Here is a 22,007-nt window from a genome sequence, read left to right as displayed (position 1 = left end):
CCAGTGACACAGTAGTTGCTTCTATCATGGTGAGTACATACTGTTTGCCTTGGTGGGTTTGTGGGAGTGGTCTGATATAGTCAATTTGCCAGGCTTCACCATATTGAAACCCTAGCCATCTCCCCCTGTTCCAGGGAGATTTTACCTTCACGGCTTTCTTGGTTGCAGCACAAGTCTCACACTCATGGGTAACCTGTGTTATGACCTCAATGGTCAGGTCCACCCCTTGATCACAAGCCCATCTGTATGTGGCATCCCTCCCCAGATGTCCTGATGTTTCCTGGGCCCATCGAGCTACAAACAGTTCACCCTTACATTCCCAGTCTAGGTCCACCTGAGCCACTTCAATTTTTGAAGCTTGATCCACTTCTTCATTGTTCTGATGTTCTTCAGTAGCATGACTTTTGTGGGCATCTACATGACATACATACAGGTTTTCTACCCCAGCAGCAATATCTTGCCACAGGGTAGCAGCCCAGATAGGTTTACCTCTGTGCTGCCAGTTGCTCTGTTTCCATTGCTGCAGCCACCTCCACAGAGCATTTGCACCATCCATGAGTCAGTGTAGAGATATAGTACGGGCCATCTTTCTCTTTCAGCAATCTCTAGGGCTAGTTGTATGGCTTTTACTTCTGCATACTGACTCGACTCGCCTTCCCCTTCCATGGCCTCCACAACTTGTCGTGTGGGACTCCACACAGCAGCTTTCCATTTCTGATGGCTCCCTACCACACGGCAGGATCTGTCAGTAAAAAGACATCCTGCCTTCTGTCTTCTGGCAACTCATTCCCGGGCAATTAGCTTTTCTCATTCGAGTCTGCTGTGTAATTAATGCTATTCACTTACTCCACATAGCATCAGCTGCATGGTGTGTAGTGGGAATTTTCCCTTTGAACATCAAATGTAACACTGGTAGCTGTGGTGCCAACAGGAGCTGTGCTTCTGTACCTACAGCTTCTGAAGCAGCTCGAACACCCTCATATGCCATATCTCTTTTTCAGTTGGGGTGTAATTGGCTTCTGATCCTCGATCGCCCCAGCTCCAGAAACCCAGAGGTCGAGTTTCTTCTGGGGTTTTCTGCCAGAGGCTCCAGGTGAGCCCATGCTCTGCAGCTGCAGTGTAAAGTATGTTTGGCACAGCTGGTCTGGTACAGACAGGCCCAAGGGCTACCGCACGAGCTATTTCTTGTTTGTTTTGTTCAAAGGCCTGTTGTTGCTGCAAAATAGTTTCTCTTTCAAGTCACTCAATATAAAGGACTCACAAGCTGACTATAGCCTGGAACATGCATTCTCCAGAATCCCACAAGGCCTAGGATAGCTTGTGTTTCTTTATTGCTAGTCGGTGGAGACATTGCCGTTATTTTATTGATCACATCCATCGGAATATGGCGACGTCCATCCTGCCATTTTACCCCCAAGAACTGGATTTCCTGTGCAGGTCCCTTGACCTTACTCTCTTTAATGGCAAAACCAGCTTTCAGGAGAATTTGGATTACTTTCTTCCTGTTCTCAAAAACTTCTTCTGCTGTGTTGCCCCACACGAGGATGTCATCAATGTACTGATCCCAGCTGCTTGCCTTCATTGCCTTCTAATTGTTGGCTATTGGCCCCAGCATCGAAGCAGCCAGGTGAGGATGTGTTCACCTGGGCGTCGACTATAATCCTTTCATATTTCTCACAACTCACTCAGGGATAGGGATCAAGTGGTTTCTGTTTCCTTTATGATTTCCATCTTCCTGCTGTTTTTGTGATGGCTCTGCTTTAGAGATGCCTGCCCTTTCCCCTTCTCCCTCCTTCTTAGGAGAGGCTTCTTCCCTTACTAAACAAGCTGACTTCCGTTTCTATTGTTTTGACTTGACTATGGGGGCGACTGATACCATGGTTGGTCCTCTGGGTCAGCCACAGCTTGTGTTATCTGGTCATCAGAATCAGAGACTTCCTCTCTTTCTTCAAGGTGCTGGATGATGTTAAACGGTGTTTGATAGGAGTAAGCCAAAACCCAGGACAATGCTGCAAGCTGTCGTTCTCCGGCATTATCAGGGTCAGGACATGTGACTCTCAAACGTTCCATCAGGTTTTTAGGATTTTGCATTTGTTCAGGGGAGAAGTTCAAAACTATTGGAGGAGACACCCATGACAGGTACCTGCCTATATCCTCCCACACATGTTGCCACCCGTCACAAGACTGTTTCAAGACAGATTCCCAGGTAAGCTTCCTAAACAATCGACTAATCTTAGAGAGAAGAGGAAACCCATTATTCAGAATCAGAAATAGCAATATACGGGTTACACATGGATATTCAGAATACTCCAAAACTGTTGTAATTAGCCCACTGTGAAAGAAGGAGGAGGTACCATTCCTGATATTATTCATAAACTGACATCCAGATGAGGAAAAGAAGGCAGTGTAGTTCTGAATATTCTCTAAAAGATAGTTTCCATGAGACCCAAATGATAACAGTGCAGAGCCTGAATGCCAGACAAAACTCAAGGCCAGTGCTTGGCAGCACAGTGAATTAAAAAAAATAAAAAATGAACACAGATTGTAGCACATTCTCAGATTGGATATAGAGGAGAAAGGACAACATGACACGGATTGCATGACATATGATCAAACGAGCCAATATTAACATGACACTGAACATGGTGACTAGCAAGTAAGTGTGCTAGTTGTAAGTGTTTTAATCAGTTCTTTTATCTCAACCCTTTGAACCCCACATTAGGCGCCAAAATGGACTGTGGTGGTTTTACTGTGCTAGGCAGCTAAATACCACAACCACTCTCTCACTCCCCATCCCTAGATGAGGAGGGGAAGAAGTAAAGTATGGAACAACTCACGGGTTGAGATAAGGATAATTTAATTAAAGGGAAAAAATATTAGGGAAAGATTATTATTAACTAAACAATTTAACTATAGGGGAAAAAATGAAAATGTACCAACCCCCAGAAGTGACAAACAACACGACAGGAAACACATACAGTAAGTAATGTGCTATATAACTCGGTTCAGAAAGCAGGTATTTAAAATTTAACCTCTTCCAGAACGTAAGCAACATGAAATAACACTAAAGAACTAAAGGTTCTTTATAGAACTAAAGGTTTATGTCCTCACGAAATAGAACTATTTAAGTACACAGATCTTTACTGCAAATATTTTTACAAATGAAATATACGGATTTTTTTTCTTTTTAAATGGCCCTAAGGAGAATAATATTCATGAATCAGTTGCATCGCTTTTCATTTAGGGGAGATAAAGAAGCTCAGTCCTCTCTTTAGATTTCGGTTGAATGCATGTCATGATATGATCAACACTCAGCCCGCAATCAGCTTGGGTCTTTTGATCGCAGTAAGATGTAAAACCCTTGAGCATGCATTAAATTCTCCCATTTTCCTTGGCTCCTAAAAATAGCATCAACTGCAAGACAATATGAAAATTTATGGAGCCATTTCCTGGGCCTGCATGCAAGAGCAGCCCTGAGAGGAGCTGAGAACAAGGGAGGGCCCTGAGCCAGCATCACCCAACCGGGGGCATGACATCACGAGAGGACCCTTTGTGACGCACACTGCTGTTACCTGGCAATAGCCGGTGCTGGCACAACAGCCCCGCCAGTGTCCGTCAGGACAGCGAGGGGATAGGACAGGAGCGAGTGGGACTGGCGAGGAGCCCCCAAGTGCAGCCCACGTCTTTCCCCACTGCCGGTGGCCGTCCCGAGCCAGCCCTCTCCTCACCCTCACCCCTCATCACTCGCAATGGAGGAGAGACCCCCAAGCCACCCCAGGGTGGCCTGGGAAGAGAGTGAGAGCTCCGATGAGAGCAGCTCTCAATTGGAGCCCTTCGAGGTGGAGTCGCAGCAGCCTGGTGAGTGAGTCTACACTGGGGTGCGCAGGGCTGGGGCCAGCCGTGCCCCCTGCTTGAAGCCAGTGCCCCCTTCCCTTGCTTCATCCTGAAGCCCCTCTACAGTAATCCTTGCTCTCCTTCTGTCTTAGATGCTAGCTGGCTACCTGTGTACGAAGAGGAAGAGGAAGCTGTGGACTTCATCGAGGCCTTTGTCAAAAACCCAGAAAAGGTAAGAGCAGCCCTTTCCATGGCGGCTGTGCCTGCATGTCCTGGCCGTGCCCCGGCTCTGCTGCCAGGCTGCTGCAGGGCTGCTGGCTGGGCAGAGCTGCTGCCCTCCAGGCGTCCCACACAGCTCCGCACCCCACAGTGCTGCGGTCCTGCTGGCTGTGGCTCCCTCCTCACACTCCCTCTTGGTATCTCTGTGGCTGCCAGGATGATGTGCAGAAGATAAAGTTCCTGAGGAACATCGTCACTGTGTGCACAACCGCAAAAGAGAAGGGCTTGTTAGAGGGCCTGGACATCTTCTGCTCCAGAAATATGCTGACAGAGAACATCCAGGTGAGGGGACGTCTGGCAGGCTGGGGAAGGTGGTGAGGCTCCCTGGGCATTGGGCAGGGGTGACTGGGGACAAAATGCATGGACGTTGAGTTGCTCCCTGTGAGATTGTGGATGCTGCTGGGACCTCAGTGTTGGAAGGCGCAGGGGGCATTTTGGGTGCCGGTGCTGGGCTGGGGACCCCAGGGCTCCTCTCGTCCTGCCCAGCAGTGCTGGCTCTGCTGGCGCTGGGTATCAACGGCTGCCAGGTCCCATCCCGGTTTTGCTCTGCAGGTGCTGCTGGACGAGGAGCCCAGGGACAAGCTGTGCACAGTGGTGCGGCAGCAAGCCATGCTTGCTATCTCTGCCTTGAGGTATGTGCCCTGTCCTTGGCTCAGCTGGCATATCCCTAGGGCATGGTCCTGGCAGATCTGACCCTGGCAAGGAGGCATTCACCATCCAGGCAGGGCCTCTGCTCTCCCCTGCTCAGGGCTTGTCCAGAGGACAAAGGGAGTACTGAAGCTCTCTGCTGGGAGGTGTGAGGACTACCCTCTTGCCCCGGCCAGCCTCATGGAGGACACTGATCCCAGCAGGGCTCCCCATCCCTCCCTTGGAGTTCTGCCTATGGGAGGTCTGTGTCCACCTCCCTTTGTCATGGAGGCACTGCTGCCAACACCAGTGTCCCTCTCTTTGCAGCACAGTGGAGGTGGTACTGGAGGATGAAATGATGTTTCTGTTACTTGCATCCTTCAAGAGCGTGTTCTTTCTTCCTCCGAAAGAGGAACTGGACATTCGCCTCTACGATACGGTACGTGCTGGGTGAGCTACAGGAGCCCCCATATCTCTTTGAGCTACCTCCTGGCTTGCCTGTATTTACAGATGACTGAAGATCCTTGCTGGGCAGGGTCTCAGCCTTGCTTCACCCCATCACATCCCTCTCACCCTTTCCGTCTGCCTGGCTGTATCCAGCACTTGAGGCCTGGTCTGCACACAGCACCTTTTCTGCCCTGAGGCCTCCACCGGGCAGCGCGCAGAGCTGCAGCTGTCCTTCCTTGGCAGTAAGGAATGTGGTGGTTTTACCCTGCAGGACATCTGAGTTCCACCACAACTGCTCTCTCATTTCCCCTCCACAAAGGGAAAAGTGGAGAAAATACGATGGAAAGGGCTCAAGGCTTGGGCTAAGGAAAGGGACATCCCTCAACAACTATCATCAAGGGCAAAACAGGCTCAGAGTAGGAAGATTAATAAAATGTATTACCTATTTCTAACAAGCTAGAGCAGTAACTCAAAAAAAAAAACTGGAAATGCCTTCCCCCATCCACCCTCTTCTACGTCCGTCTGTCCCCAGAGGAGCCGGGTAATGGGGGTTGCAGTCAGTCTGTAACGCTTTGTCTCCACTGCTCCTTCACGGTCCCTCTCTGCCCCTTCTCCGATGTGGGGTCCCTCCCACGGGATGCCATCCTTCACAAAGTGATCCTGTGTGGGCGTCCCACAGGTAGCAGCTCTTCAAAAACTGCTCCAATATGGCTCCGTACCATGGGGTCCATCTGTCGGGAGCAAACTGTTCCAACATGTGTCTCCCATAGGTAGCAGATGCCCCCAAACCAACTGCTCCTGCTCCTCCTACTCACAGAGGCCACCCCTGCAGACCCCCAAAACCGTGCTATGTAAACCCAGTACAAGGGGGAGTTTAGCACATTCTCTTGGAGCTGTGAAGAACCACTGAAAGCCTGACAACACAAAGATTTGTCCTTCTTGCAGACCCTGAAAAGTATGGACAACATGCTGCAGATGTTGCTGATCAGCCCTCCCACCTTCAGCTTCACGGTGAATTTGTGCAGTATCTTGCAGGTTGGTAGTTTTCACAGTGTAGGCTTCACAGTGGCTGTTCCTCACCCGAGAGCAAGGTGACATATAATAGCGAAGAGTGCCCCCTGTGCCATGCACACAGACCGTAGTGCCTGCCAGGCCTGTGCCCAGCACACTCAGGGGAGCCAGGGTCTGTCCACCAAGCTCTTCTAGGGCCCCGCTGTCCCCTGGCTGCTGTCAACATCCCTTGCCCTGCACAGGTCCTTCCTGTGTCACAGCACAGCTTCCTCGCAGCACTCCTGGGCCTCCTCTGCCCCCAGAGCTCTCCTTGCACCAAAGCAGTGGTGAATTTGAGAGAATTTGAGCCCTGTCCTTGTGCACCACACTGGCAACATCTGGAGCTATCGCCCTGCTTTCCTTGTCCCCTGTGTTTTCCTTGCCAGCTGTGAATAGGGTAGAGTTCTCCTGGGACCTGCCCATCCTGCACAGGAGCCCAGCCCCAAAACTCTGTTCTCCTGTCCTCCAAGTAGACATATCCCTGTGGCACCGCATAAACCCAGGTCGTTTCTGCCTGCAGTGGTTTAACCTGGCCAGAGGGTTGAGATAAAGCCAGTTTATTAGGACAGAAAAGAAGGGAAAATAATCATAATAATGATTATAGTACTACTAATAATACACAATGCAATTGCTTACCACCTGCTGACCAATGCCCAGCCTATTCCTGAGCACCCGCTCCCCCCACCCCAGCCAGCCCCCCCCCATAATTGTTCAGTGTAACGTCAGATGGGATGGAATACCCCTTTGGCCACTTTGGGTCAGCTGTCCTGGGTCTGTCCCCTCCCAGCTCCTGCTGCACCCCCAGCCTGCCTGCTGGCAGGACAGAGCGAGAAGCTGAGAAGTCCTTGGCTTAGTGTAAGCACTGCTCTGCGACAATTAAAACATCAGCGTGTTATCAACGTTATTCTCACCCTAAATGCAAAACACAGCACCACACCAGCTAGGAGGAGGAAAATTATCTCTATCCTAGCTGAAACCAGGACATTGCTCCAAAAGTCAGCCTTCATGGAGAGGGGACAGAGAACTGTTTTGGGGGCGGGAATGGGAAGGAGCTAGGCCTTCCCCGGCATGGCATCTGCCTACTTGCCTGGCTACAGGGTTGGCCTTGGGATTTGTGTGAAGGGACCCCATGGCTCAGTGACCCACTGAGGGCTTTGTTCCAGCTCTGGGAATCCCTAATGAACATTGTGACTCCAGCCAGGAGTTCAGCAGTGCTGCTTCTGCTGGAGCAGTTGTCAGCTCCCAGAGCAGACCAGCAGCTTTGCTTCCTGCAGGTGCTGCTATGCTTCACGAGCTCTCAGAACAAAGTTGGAAAGGAGAGAGCCATGGAGAGGATCTGGAGGCTGATTGGTTTCGTTTCTACCCGTTTTCATCACGAGGTAAGGACACAGGCACCCTCCAGCCAGGCTGTCTGCCCTTCCCTATGTTCCAGAGCAGCCTGCAGCTCAGGGGTGCCTGTGAGGCAAAGCTGGCACAGGTGGGGGCCGTCAGCACAGCTCTGCCCTGAAGGGAGGGTCTTTCTTTCTCCTTCCCCCTGATCTTCCCTCCCCAGGTGCTGCTCTCTGACTTATTGTGTCGTGTCTTTCCTCCCTCCCTTCCTTTCTCCCTTCCTCCCTTTCATCCTTTTTTTCCTTCCATAGCCAATTGGAAAATACTTCCAGTCTTCCCAGAGGACAACCATTGTCCTCAGGACACTTGAGACCATTAGAGACTGCTGCATCGATGACGAGAAGAATCAGTGGGCCAAGTTCACGCTGGAAGTGGCCGCGAGAGACTCTGCCTCCTGGCTGATGGATGTAAGCAGCGGATTGCCCTGCCCCTGAGCCCTTTCATCCCTTGCTCATATCCTGCCTCTCATACCCAGCAGCAGTTCCAGTGGCAGCTGGGCAACTGGCTGCAGTCCAGCGGCAGCCACGTTCTCTCCTGTGTCCCTTCCAGGTGGAAACGATTCTGAGATTCCTCCATGAAAACCTGAAAAGGAGCGACAGCACATCTTTACTCCGGCAGAGCTTCTTCTTAGTACTGAAGGCACTGACTAACCAGTTTCCCAGGGAAGCTCTCATAAGCGTGCTGACCAACCTTCCGCCACTTGACAGGTACCACCCCAACAGCTCCCTAAGCACACAGCGGGTCAGGGCCAGGGCTGCAGGATAGCCTGGGACCTGCGGGGCTTGTCTGGGTCACAGCTTTGTGGCCAGGGCAGCCCTGCCAACACAGTGTTCTGGGCTTGCAGCACTACGCTGGACATGTGGAAGGTGATGCTTTCCTTTCCAATGACTTCAGAGAAGATCTTGCAGGAGCTAGAGAATGTTCTCCAGGACAAACGGGTGTGCGCGTCTCTGCAAGCCCACCCTGTGCACACCAGCCTTCTTAACTTCGCTGTGAGTAACCAGAGAACACACCTTGCTCCTCTTCAGGGCTGTGTGTGTGCTCCTCCAGGAGAGGCACAGTCCTCTCCCTGCCCCATCTTCCCCAAACTGTCGCCTCTTCCAGGACTCATAGACACAGCCCCTTAGGGCCAGCACCAGCCCCCCTACATCAGCCATACGGGGTCCCTGTGCACAAAGACGAAGCCTACCCCTTTACAGGCAGTGCTCACTTTTCTCCATCTCCGGCATCCCCCTACCTTGCCCTTCAGAATGGAAAGCTGCAGCAGTGGCAGGGCCAGGGGTACTATCACAGCAATGGCTGAGGCTGGGACAGAGCCATGGTCTTTGCACAGCCTGGGCTGGCTGTGAGGCCGGGGACAAGTAGCACCTGTAGCCTGCCTTGTGCCAGTTCATGCTGCTCTGTTGCTCCTCAGAGGCATGGCAGCAAGAGGCTGCGGACAGCCAGAGGGCAGGAGGAGCAGGCAAAGAAAAGGTGCCGCGTGGTGCCATGCACAGGGCACAGAGGGGCCCTGTTTTCTTCTGCAGGCACAGCTGCCCCAGGATGAGCATCTGGACAGGCACCTGGGTGCATGTCCCCCACACCCTGCCCTGAGCTGCCAGGGGAGCCAGGAGCTGCGTGGTGATGGGCATGCTGCAGGCTCTGCCCCTCTCTCACGGCTGTGTTCTTTTCAGATGATGCATCCAACTGAACGTGTACTACTGAATTTATGTGACCCAAAAAAGCTCCTGACGCTTCTGAGTCTTAGCAGCCTGCCGATCCTCTGGCTGGTGCTCAGAGCCCTCGTCATGCTGTCGGAGACATCTCAGATGGTGAGTCGGACTTTGCCAAACAAAGCCCTGTTGGCAGCCTGGTGCTGGGACAGGAGGCAACACCATGGCTTGTCATTAGCTGGGAGTCAGGAGGTGGGGTGATGGTGGCGGTGGGGCCTGGTGGCTGCCTGTGCAGCGTCCCAGGAGCTTTCCAGATGGATTCCCTGGGGGACATGTGCAAAGCGGGTGACTCAGGGGGGGAAACAGAGCCCTTGCTCTCATCACCTCCCTTCCCCATGCCCTGCTCTCCCAGCTACTTAATCACCACATTCATGGCCGTTGCCTGATGGAAGGTTGCTGGTGAGATTCCCATGGCAGCTGCCAGGAAGTGAGCAGGAGGCTGGTGCTCTGGAACCAGAGCATCCTGGCCAGGGTGGCTGTCCACCTCTTGACTAAAAACATACGGTGTCTTTCTGTACAGGTGACGGACGTGCAGGTCCTGCTGCCAGAAGTCATGGAGGCTCTGCAGTATGAAAACACGCACATCAACATGAAGGCCCTGACTATCTTCAAAAACGTGATTCGTCATCTGGAGAAGAAGGAGGCCAGCCCCATCGCTCTGGCACTGGCTGGGAGACTCCTGCCTCTGTTTAACGATGTAAGACTGCTGTTGGTGACTGAGCCCCACAGACGGGCACCCTGCAATGGCACTGCCCTTCGGCCCAGGCCTGCGGGCAGCACTCACGCCGGGCCTTCTCCTCTCTCTGCTCCTCTGGACTCTTGTGGGCTGTCTTCTGGGCTCTGCAGTGCAGCAGGGCTTCTCGCTGTCAGGTAGACAACTCAGCACAGCCAAAAGTTCCCTGTGCTGAGGCAGAAAGGCAGACGCTGAGGAGACAGAGTGTGCCCCAGAAGCCTTACCGAAGGCCAGCCATATATCCTCCTCAGCCCTTTCCCAGGGGAGCTCTGCTTTGACATAGCTGGTGCAGCTACTAGTAAAAGTGGGCTGGCTTGTAGCACACTCCATGGTACAGGCACCCCGTGCAGGAAACCTGTTGCTTTGCCTTGTGCGGGCCTCCAGCTCCTTTGTTCTGAACACGAGGCTTCACCCTTCACATCAGCCACCCTACGGCCCTTGCTCCCCATGGACAGGGGGAGGCTGGCAGTTGGAAAAGTCCTCCTTTTGTCCTCCCTAACAGGTGTCCAGTGAGGTGCGAGAATGCTCCATGCTCCTCTTCAAAGACTTGATGGAGTCTGTGCTGTGGTGGAAAAAAGGAGAAATGAAGAAGACCGTGCACAGGGCCATTATTCCACTGCTTTTCCGGATGAGTGACGAGACTGAGGGTGTGGCCAAGGTACAGATTTCAGACCTGGCCATTGACGTGGGCACTGGGTGTGCTGACACCAGAAGGGTATTCTGGGCATGGGGGGGCCAGGGCAGCAGGCAATCAGACACTTTAGGTATGTGTGTGCGGTGCCATCTCCCTGCCTCTGCTTCTCCACAGGTCTCTGCAGTAGTCCTACTTGCTTGTGCAAAGTTCCTGAAGTGGAAAGAGCTTGAGCAGCTGGCTCAGAACGAAGACGTCATTAAGATTTGGGAGTACTTGGTAAGGAGAACCACACAGCCCCAGGCCCCATATGGACAAGCCTGTCTGACATGCCCAGGCTGCTCCAGCCCAGAGTCCCCCGCCTGCTGCTGCATCGTGGCTCCGTTCCCTCCAGCACAGAGCCCCAAGGGCTCTTCTGCAGGCCCCTCTGCCTTCCCCACCCCCAGGATGCGGGAGGAGACCCTAGCCCATCTGGGCCTTGGCAGCAGGACAGAAGGGTCTCCTAACTCTTTCCAAACCTCAGCCCCACAGAGCTCCTGGCTGGGAGCTCCGGATGGCCTGGGGGAAAGGGGAAGGGGGGTGCTGGCAGGAGGGAGTCGTCCAGCTGGCTGGGGAGGGTCTGTGAGCTCTGTGCCCTTGTGCTTTCTCCAGCTCAAGCAGAAGAGGAGCAGGGTGGAAGGATACCTGCAGCAGAGCCTGCAATACCTGAAGGATGCTCAGGCCAACTTGCGACAGAAGGCTGTCAAATTCATCGGTAAGCCAAGGCCCTGCTTCCCTGTCTGGGCCCTGCCCTGGCAGCAAGGCCCAGCCCTGTGGGCCCTGAAGCCCCTGATTGTACCCCCAGGAGCCCTGTGCCTCCCTCAGCCCCCTGCCCATGCACATGGGCCTGGTGTGTGCCTTGCTCAGGTTCCTCCTTGGGCACTGTGCTTGCAGGGGGGTTGGGGGCGGGGGGCAGCGCCTGTCTATACCAGGGGCTGTGATGGGGAGCAGGATCTGACTGGTGCTCTTTTCCTAGCGTTTGCTGCAATGCACTCCAGGGACCTAGACAAAGAAGACCTGCATGCGATCATCACCTGTGAGTGAGGGCAGTGCTGGGGGTGCTGGGACCAAGTGACAGGGGGCAGAGCCCATGCAGTCTGCAGCCTTGTCCTGCTCCAGGGAAATGCTGCAGGGGCAAAGGGACGTGCTAGCCAGACCTGTTCCTGCTGGCCCTAGAAGTATACAGTGGGGTTGGCACGGTCCAGAGTGATGCTGGATGGTCTCTGTAGGTCAACAGGTTTCATCTCTGCTCTGTGTCTTTCTGTCGCAGTCCTCCGAATGCAATGTGACACCCATCCATCGGTCCGTAACCTGGCAGCTGCGACCATAGAGATCCTGCAACGTCAAGTACAGCAGCAACCCGCATCAAGATGGGCTAGGCTAAAAGCACTGCGCTGCTGGCCGTGAAAAGCCAGGGAGCCGCAAAGCTTCCCTGGGGAAGATCTCTCTGAATAAAACTGCAACTACACAACCAGTCCCTTGGTATCCTTCAGTATTTGTCTTATGTGGCAAGGTTTTGATAGGGGGGTTCTGCAGGGGCAGCTTGTGTGAGAAGAGCCCAGGGGATGCTGCAAGGCAAGCGAGGACCATCCCCAGAGGGCTCCAAAAAGGACTCGCTGCCGGAGGAGCCCATGGAGGAGGAGGTGGATCTGTCCTGAAGGAGGCTGCAGTCTGTGGAGAAGCCCCAGAGAAGCAGACTCTGGAGTGGAGCTGCTGCCTGTGCAGAGCAGCCCACAGTGGAGCAGGAGGCCCGGGCCCCCCTTCCCCATTCTCCTGTGCTGCTTGTGGGAAGGAGGTAGAAGAGTGTGCAAGCGAGGAAGGTGTTTCTCGTTTGCTTTCGATTCTCACTGCTGTAGTTTGTTATTGACAGGAATAAAGAGAACGATGTTTGGGTGCTTTGGGGAGATGTGTGTTTCCTCAGATGAGAAGCACTGGTTCACTGGAAACAAACTCGTGTCCCCCTGGGAGGTGTTTGTGGACCACAGGGAAGTGCTGCGGGTCCCCAAGAAAATGCCTGGATGCCCTTGGACGTTGTGCTTGTGTACCTTGAGGAGATGCTACATTGCACAAAGGAGATGCTTGCATGCTCCAAAGACATGCCGGGGTGCCCCTGTGTTGTGCTTCCTTGCCCCAAATCTAGGCTTGGGCACTCTGGGCATGTTCTTGCGTGCCTCCACGAGAAGATGCTGTGCTCCTGCAAGGTGCTTGGATGCCCTGAGGAGATGCCAGCATGCCCTAGGAAAATGCTTGGGTACACCAGGGAGATCCTTGGTCTTCAAGGGAGGTGATTGCGTTCTCCAGCAAGGTGTTTGGCTGTCCCGTGCTGGTTTACCTTAGGGAGATGCCTGGGTGCTACAAGGATGTTCTTGGGTGCCCCTTTTACACAGCTGGATGCCCACAGTTGATGCTGCTCTTTCCCAGGGAGGTGCTTGGGTCCTCCCTCCAAGGAGATGCTTCTTTTCTAAGGGGAGATGCTTTTGGGTAACGCAAAGAGGTTCTGGGATGCAACAGGAGATACTTGAAGGATGTACTTGGGTGCCCAAGGGAGATGATTTGGTGCTCTACGCAGAATCCTAACTTCTCCAAGGAGATGTTTTTGTGGTGTGGGAGAAAAAATTTTTCAGTGCATCCACAGGGAGATGCTTGAGTGCCAATAGGAGATGCATGGGTCCACCAGGAAAATGCTTACGTCCCCTGGGGATATGCTTGGGTGCCCTGCTGACATATTTGAGTGACCCAGGGAGGGGCTCCTGCCCTCCGCAGAAGCTCTGGGGTTCCAAGGGAGGTGCTTCCCATCTCCAATGAGATACCTGTGTGCCCCAGGTGGTGTTTTGGAGCCCTGGGGAGACGGTTGGATTCTCCACTCAGATGCAGGAGTATCTTGGAGTATGTGAGATGCAGGAGATGCTTGGGTGTCCCTGTGAGATATTAGAGTCCTCCTGGGAGGAGCTTGTGACCCAGAGGCAGGTGGTGGCAGCCTCTAGGGAGGTGCTTTGGTGCCACTTGCAGTGCTTGGGGGCCATGGGGAAATGCTTGCATACCCCAAGAAGCTCCTTGGGTCCTCCAGGAAGGTGCTTGGATTCCCCAGGGAGATGTTTGGCTGACCCAGGGCGATGTATGGCTTCTCCAGAGAGGTGTTTCATTGCTGGAGGGAAATTCCTGGGTGCTGCCGAGAGATGATTATGTGCCCCAGGCCCTTCTGTGCCCATAGAAGATTCCTGTGCGCCCTTGGAAATGCTTTTCTGCTTCTGTGGACTGCTGAAAATACTCATGCTTGGGTGCCCAGCAGTAATGCTTGGGTGGCCCAGGGAGATTCCTGGGGCCTTCAGGGACACGCAAAGTGCCTTAGAATGTTCCTTGGGTGGTCCAGAAACATGCTGGGGACACTGCGGGAGATTTTAGGATCCCCCAGTGACATTCTTAGGTATCTCAAAAAGTTACTTGAGTGTTCCAGGAAGGCGCATGGATGCTCTGGGGAGATGTTTGGGTTCTGCACAAATGTGCTTGTATGTCCTGATGGAGATGCTTCTGTTGCCTGGGGAGATAGCTGATTGCTGCAGTGAGATTTCTGAATGTTGTGCAGAGATGCTTGGTGCCTCAAGAAAGGTTCTTGTTTCCCTTGGGAAGATGATGGGGTGCCCTGTGGAAATGCCACGCTAACCCAAGGAGGTCCTTGGCTCCTCCAGGAAGATGGTTGTCTACCCTTTGGATAAGCTTGGGTGCTCTAAAGAGATGCCTGGGTGCCCCAAAGACATGTGGTGTGCCAGGCCAAGGGGCTTTGGGAGTCCACGGAGGTTTGTATGTGACCCAGGAAGATCCCTGGGCATTGCAGGGAGATGTGTGTCTTCTCCTGGGAAGTGTTCAATGGCTATAGGGAGGCGCTTGGGAGCTCCAAGGATGTTCTTGTATGCCCTATGGAGATGCTGGGATAGCAAAGAGCAATGCTTTTGTGCCCCGAGGAGGTGCTTGGTTGCTGCAGGCTCTAGCAATTCCCTGTATGCCACAATCATCTCACTTAGGCAGGCAGGAATTTCCCAGGGAACTCAAGCAGCTCCACATTTCTCTGATTCTCTCATCCACAGAGTTGCTTGTTGGCCCCACAGCGATTCTTGGTTTGTCCAGTGTGGACCTTGGGTGTTCCAGGGAGATGCTTGGTGAGTCAGCAAGAATCTAAGCACCCCTGGGGAGGTGCCTGAGTACATCAGGAGGTGCTTGGTTTTCCTGGAGATATGCTTAGGTGCCCAAAGAGGTGCCTGTGTTCACCCAGAGGTGCTTGGGTGCTCCAGGGTGGTGCCTTCTTTTCCCCTGAGGGGCTGGGATGCACTGGACTGACACGAGTGCTCCACTGAGTGCTATGTATGATCCGTAAAGCTGCTCGCTTTCTCTGGGGAGATGCTTGAATGCCCCGGGAAGTTGCTTGGCTGCTCTAGGAAAGTACTTGGATGAGCTTTGAGTGCTCAAACAGCGAACTTGTGTTCTCTGGTTATGTGCTTGGGTACCCTGGGATGATGGTTTTTTTTCTTATTTTTCACTGCCTTGAAACTTGGGTGCCTTGGAGAGTAGAAATCAAGTATGTTGAAGATCCCATTACTTGTAATACTGGAAGACTGCAATTCCTTTCTTAATCTCCTAACAACAAAAACAAAGACAAATTAGCAGTAAGCACAAAGGAAAGCTTAAGAACACTTTCTATTACTATAAAAACAAAGGCTCTGTAATACAGAGTTAGTAATATTTAGCAAATACTGTGCTACCACCAATGACCTATTACCTCTTCTAGCTTCAGATGCATCCTCATGCATCCAAAATAGAGAGTAGGATATAAACTATATGGACCTGTATCAGCCGCGGTTTCACAACAATTAGGAAGAGTTAGAAACAGTTCCCGAAAAGCCACAACAAGCTCAAGAAGTTAATTTCTAGACTTTGAATAATTACCCGTTACATTCTCTCTCTTCCTACAGTAGAGCACACTCCTGACTAACTTGTACGGTGCCCTCTGAATGGGAGAGATTTGTTTGGTAAAGCTCAAGGAAGAAACAGAAAACCAAGAAAGCTACTTTCAATCTAAGTATTAAAAGTTAAGTTACAAAAGTTCACAGGCCCTGAGATAACAGAAATAAAGCCCTTCTCAAGCTAAAAGATCTCATTTTTTTCAGGAGTGGCCTCCCTGAACCCAAATAATCCTCTCTCTTTCACAGGCGGAACAGAGTGTCTGTTCTAACTCTTTCTCAGGTGTGGAAGAAGAGATCGAGATGACCAGTGCCTAAAAAAAAGAGGCACTCTCTTTTTAGGGCAGACTGGTAGGCACAACAACTTTTATTTGTTCTCAAGCACAAGCAGCCCCAGGACAAATGGGTTCAAGGATCTTGAATCAGAAGACTGGGTATCCAACGTATACTGGGAACACCTGACTTGGACCATGGATGCCTCATGCAGATTTCTGCTGAGTTCTGACAACTCGGAAAGCAACTTTCACAGGAAGAGACCAGAGAATTCGACTCAATGTAAAACTGGCACAGGCAGAAATCTCCCAAATTACAGATGTTCAAGCATATTAGAGATTAGAGTGTGACTAGAGAGAAGTCTCAAACTCTTGTTATATACTTCAGTTTCTCTCCAAGGATTGAACGACTACCAAGTATTACCATGCCTGACTGGCTATAGAGGGAGAGAGAGGAAGCAAAAGACTTAGAAAAGCACCTTCCCTTCATAGCCCTCCCGCCCCCAAACTGGTGCTCAAGAAAAACTACTGACAGACCAAGGTTAACTGCTTTGGAAGGGCTGTGTGGGTGAACACATTGTCTTCAAGGTCAAGCTTTTTCCTGCTGAAACTGCCAACAATTATGCCAAATATAGCAATGCTTTTGCAATACGGATAGACGTCTTCCAGACTGAAACAAAAAAGTCTGACTTTTGTTTTTGCCTGTGCACAGACAACTAAGCAGGAAAGAGCAACGCTAAACAACCATGATAGCCAGAATGAACACATACTGAAATAACGGTGACAGAAAGTGCTATAAGACAAAACAGAAATTACCTCCACTGAATCGGTTTTGTCACAGTCTTCCCAATGTTCGTAAATATATCGCTTAATCATTACATATACTTTCTCCAAGTGAAATATGTCAAATCCCTTAGTTAGCTCAATGACAGTGTGCAACAGTTTCTGAAGAAAACAATGGGAAAAGAAAAAAAAAACACTTTACAAGAGCACGAAATCTGAATACGCTCTTTATGTTTCCAGAGGTTAAACAGTAACAATACAAGTGACATCCTACTTTTCTTACACTATTAAATAAAATGTGACACTGCAGAGAACAGATTAAATATCCCATGCGATTTCAGTGGAGAAAATGAGTTCATTCTTCATACTTCAGAGAAAGGAAAGGCTTACACTTCAGACAATCTTTTATTACTTACCAGTCTACCACATCTGTGCTCACAACCGCAAGTCAGCTGCTTCCAAAGCAGCAGGGAATGACACGATCCTCTTTGTGGGATAGTTGTTGCCACAGCAAAGCCACTGTTGCATTTCACTACAGAAGTTGTTGCAGCAGCGCAGCGTGCTGTAAAAAGCACGTTTTGAAGCTGGGCTACAGATCTTGTAGGTACAGCTGTGCCAGCCGGAGAAGGAAGCATCCTTAGGTGATTCCCTTTACCCATTTAGGTGATTCCTATTTACCCATTAGTCAAACTTGTACCATGCCTACAACTCTGCTGGCAGAACAGGTTGCTCAAGCACGCAAAGCAAAGTTAGATTAGTTAGCTCAATCCTACCTTTCAATTCAGGGGTGGATAAATAGTAAAGAGACTGCTTGTAGCAATTACCAATCTCCCATACGGGCATTTGTATTACCAAAGATGCAGAGATGATCATCTCTGGCACAGCAACAGTGACAAGCTAGTGGCAGCACCTTCTTCCACTGACACAGCTGTTCATTATCACGGTGAGACTGTGAGTATGTAGCTTTAGAGAGCAGCCGTGGCAAAGGGAAGTACTACTGCCCCCTGGAAATACTGCTGCTTATCATCTTATCATCGAACTCTGCCTCCCTCACACCAGCTAGCACAAAACTGGAGTATTCTCCTCAATTTCATTCTATACAACATGGAGATAAAACACACAAAAAACACCCAGAGCACTTTCAGCTGCAGTAAACAGAAAAGGAAAATCTGAGAAGGGCCGAGGTCCCATGTGAAACTGTACCTAACTGCTACCATATGGATGGCTGCACACTGATCAAGAAGTTCATCAACTTCTAGGCCAAAGGAGCAAACAGCAACAACAAAAATCCAACTACTTCTTGACGTTTACCTAGCTGACTCTGTGAAAAACCTCTATGGCTTTTCCTTATCTAGTGGCAGACATGAACAACAAAGAAACCTGGAATCTGCTTCCTTAGCAAGACACCTTTGAAAAGTTAGTATCGCCTCTACAAATTAGGTCACAGCTTAAGGATTTGACAAAAATCGTGTTGACAAGCCTTTTTACCCAAGAGGATTCTTATCTGGTCATATTCTCCCCACACAGGATTCATGCAGCACATACACAGCAGCCCTTATCTGCTTTGGGCCAACCTCCAGGACTCCTAGCAATTTGCCTCAATTCTAATTTCCTCATTCTAATTTCCCTCATTCTGCTCTCCCCTCAAGATGGTCCTTACTTATGCCCTCTCCAACTCCTGCAAAGGAATGTTTTTCTTCATATACCTAGTGCCAGTCTTACCCACTTCCCCCGCTGGAGCCTAGGATAACCACTTTCCTCCCATGAGAGACTGGCAAACCCTCATTACACTGCAATAGTATGGATGGGAAATTCTAATACTGCATTTGGAAGCAATTTCAGAAAAGTAATCACTTATCCACGGCTACCCTGTTTATGTCAACCTGCTAACTTCAGGTTTAAAATCATCTCTGAAAGAAATAAAGATCCTTTTCAGGTTCCTAATACATCAAAGCATAAAAAACAAACAAACAAACAGAAAAACAACAACTCATAATAAACATCCCCAAATAAAAGCCCTCAAACCCATCATAAAATTGTTAAAACAACAATCATAACCAATAGTACTAGCAGGTCATCAGTGAGGTATTTTAAAATTCAACAAGGCCTTTTACCTTAAAAATTACTTGAGTGACCCAGGGAGGGGCTCCTGCCCTCCGCAGAAGCTCTGGGGTTCCAAGGGAGATGCTTCCCATCTCCAATGAGATACTTGTGTGCCCCTGTCCTGGTTTCAGTTAGAACAGAGTTTATTTTCTTCCTAGTAGCTGGTGGAATGCTGTGTTTTGGCTTAGGATGAGAAGAGTGCTGATAACACCCTGATGTTTTAATTGTTGCAAAGCAGTGCTTATACTAAGCCAAGGACATCTCAGCTTTTTGCTCTGTCCTGCCAACGGGCAGGCTTGGGGTGCAGCAAGAGCTGGGAGGGGACAGACCCAGGACAGGTGACCCAAACTAGCCAAAGGGGTATTCCATACCATCTGATGTCATGCTAAGCAATATATAGGGGTGGCTAGCCGGGGGAGGGCGGCCAGACTGCTTGGGGTTAGGCTGGGCATTGGTCAGCTGGTGGTGAGCAATTGCATTGTGCATCACTTGTTTGTACACATTAGTAGTAGTACTATTATCACCATTGTATTATTTTTATTGTTGTTATTATTATTATTATTTTCCTGTCTTATTAAACTGTCTTTATCTCAACCCACAGGCTTCACTTTCCATTTCTCTCCCCCGTCCCAGAGAGGGAGGGGGGAGGGTGAGCGAACGGCTGCGTGGTGTTTAGCTGCCGGCCGGGTTAAACCACGACAGTCTTTTTGGCGCCCAACGTGGGGCCTGAAAGGTCGAGATAATGGCAGATCTGACCAGAGTGTGTTAAACTAAAATTGGTATAAGTATTATATCTGCTTAATAGTCACTTGTCATAATGCTGATTGCTTTAATCTCAAGTCCAGAGAAGGGCGACGAAGCTGGTGAGGGGCCTCAAGAACAAGTCCTACGAGGAGCGGCTGAGGGAGCTGGGCTTGTTCAGCCTGGAGAAGAGGAGGCTCAGGGGTGACCTTATTGCTCTCTATAGGTACCTTAAAGGAGGCTGTAGCAAGGTGGGGGTTGGTCTGTTCTCCCACGTGCCTGGTGACAGGACGAGGGGAAATGGGCTAAAGTTGCACCAGGGGCATTTTAGGTTGGATGTTAGGAAGAACTTCTTTACCGAAAGGGTTGTTAGGCATTGGAACAGGCTGCCCAGAGAAGTGGTGGAGTCACCATCCCTGGAGGTCTTTAAAAGACGTTTAGATGTAGAGCTTAGGGATATGGTTTAGTGGGGACTGTTAGTGTTGGGTCAGAGGTTGGACTCGATGATCTTGAGGTCTCTTCCAACCTAGAAATTCTGTCAGCTGCGCCTGTTTTCCAAATTGAGTATTATAGCACATTATTTTCCGTATGTGCTCTCTGTCATGTTGTTTATCCTATCCAGGCCCTGGTTTAAGATCATTATGGTACTGTGTGTTGTGACTTATGAGTGGCTTATGAGACAATGAAATATCTGGTCATGACTCTAACTTGGTATTTGTACTCAGTAAAATCGTCAACTCTATACTTTGGAAACTGTATCTTGGAAACTATTAGCAATTATACCTGTTGCTTTTTTTCATCAGGGAGTCAATCTGTGGACAGGAAAGGGGAAGATATTTTTTCTTACTCGATCACTCTCCCTCTCTCCTTCACCACCCCCTTATCCTCCTTGATCACTCTCCCTTTCTCCTTCACCACCCTCTTATCCTCCGAGCTTGTTACAATAGCTCTCCTAGGTACTGAATATCCTTGGGATACAAGGAACACCCTCAAAATCTAAAAGCTTACCCCACTTGCTTTTCAAAATTAAACTTTTTTTAGAAAAATGTTTAAAGTTTAGACACTTACTCTGAAATAAGTAAATGATTAGACCTTCTTTCAATCCCCCCCGCCCCAAGACACACACAAGAAAAATAATTATGGATGCGATTATGGAAGCATTGACAAAGGCAAGCGTGATTAATATGTTAAAATTAGAATCACAAAATATCCAGAGTTGAAGGGACCCACAGGATCATTGAGTCCAAATCCTGGCTCCATGTAGAACCACCAAAATTCAGACCATGTCTGAGCGCAGTACCCTAACACTTGAACTCCAGTAAGCTTGGTGCCATGACACTTAGGGAGCCTGTCCCAGTGCCTGACCACCCTGTGGGTGCAGAACCTAAGTATGCAGTTCCTAACACCCAGCCTCATCCTCCCCTGTCGCAGCTCCATGCTGTTCCCTTGGGTCCTGTCGCTGTCCCCAGAGAGCAGAGCTCAGTGCCTGCCCCTCCACTCCCCTCGTGAGGGAGCTGCAGGTCACCATGAGCCCCCCCCCAAGCCTGCTCTGCTCTGGGCTGAACAAACCAAGGGACCTCAGCTGCTCCTCATCTGTCTTGCCCTCTAGACCTTTCCCCATGTTCGTAGCCTTCCTTTGGAGGCTCTACAGTAGTTTTGTGTCTTATACTATGGTGCCCAAAACCGCACGCAGTACTAGACATACCACTACATATACTATACTTGAGTATTCACAAAATATTTGAGATCTATATCTCCAGCTATTAAAGTTGGCTTTCTATTTCTATTTAGCAATCTCTCCACAAATATCCCTTTTACATTCCAAGCCAAAATAGTAACACCATTAAAACACGATTTTACATTAACTTCAAATAAGCTAAAGACTTTCAACACCTCACCAGCTCCAGCTCGGATCCACTAATTTTTCCCTGTTGGTTCCCTGGGATTTCAATAACAGAAGTCCCACTGATTAAAGTTTTCAAGTTTATATTAAATTACAACCCAGCTCTACCCTTATATCCAAAACCACAATATTATAATTACTTATATTGCAGTTCAGGATCCTATAGGAACAAAATTCTCAGAATTTAAGAATTTATAGTTTTGTCATAAGCAAAGAAAGCAAAGACAAGAAAAGGAAACATATAAACCTTTGGTAGCTGTGGAATTTCTTCGTATTCAACAGGAAATATGACAAATGTAAGCAGTCAAAAAGAAGGGGCCAAGAATATTTTTATTATACATGTCACAATCAGAGCACCAAGTGAACCTATTGGTAGAAGTGCTATCTAGGGCATAAACTCAGTAACAAAGAGAAAAGCACCCAAGTGCATTTTACTGAAACACTGTTATCCTGATGTCAGATTGCTGGGAAGATGCTTGCTCACTTGTTGGGAACTATTTTGAGTTGTACCC

General features: G+C 50.0%; 1 protein-coding gene across 1 annotated transcript; it reads left to right on the top strand.

Annotated features, from left to right (window-relative positions):
* Positions 1-2,131: 2,131 nt before the first annotated feature.
* Positions 2,132-12,636, top strand: LOC311428337 (uncharacterized protein). Its single transcript, XM_084539856.1, has 18 exons — positions 2,132-2,206; positions 3,409-3,858; positions 3,987-4,066; positions 4,270-4,395; positions 4,666-4,745; positions 5,068-5,179; positions 6,133-6,222; positions 7,512-7,616; positions 7,878-8,033; positions 8,176-8,333; positions 8,471-8,618; positions 9,300-9,437; positions 9,859-10,035; positions 10,574-10,729; positions 10,880-10,981; positions 11,354-11,456; positions 11,718-11,777; positions 12,012-12,636. The coding sequence occupies exons 2-18, from the start codon at positions 3,750-3,752 to the stop codon at positions 12,146-12,148; spliced, it is 2,037 nt and encodes a 678-aa protein (XP_084395982.1). The 5' UTR covers positions 2,132-2,206; positions 3,409-3,749; the 3' UTR covers positions 12,149-12,636.
* The last annotated feature ends 9,371 nt before the right edge of the window (positions 12,637-22,007 follow it).

The sequence above is a fragment of the Aythya ferina genome, assembly GCF_964211825.1.
Source record: "Aythya ferina genome assembly, contig: HAP1_SCAFFOLD_42, whole genome shotgun sequence".
In the NCBI taxonomy this organism is placed as follows: Eukaryota; Metazoa; Chordata; class Aves; order Anseriformes; family Anatidae; genus Aythya; species Aythya ferina.
The sequence above is the reverse complement of the archived record's forward strand: the minus strand, read 5'-3'. Positions and strand labels throughout refer to the sequence as shown.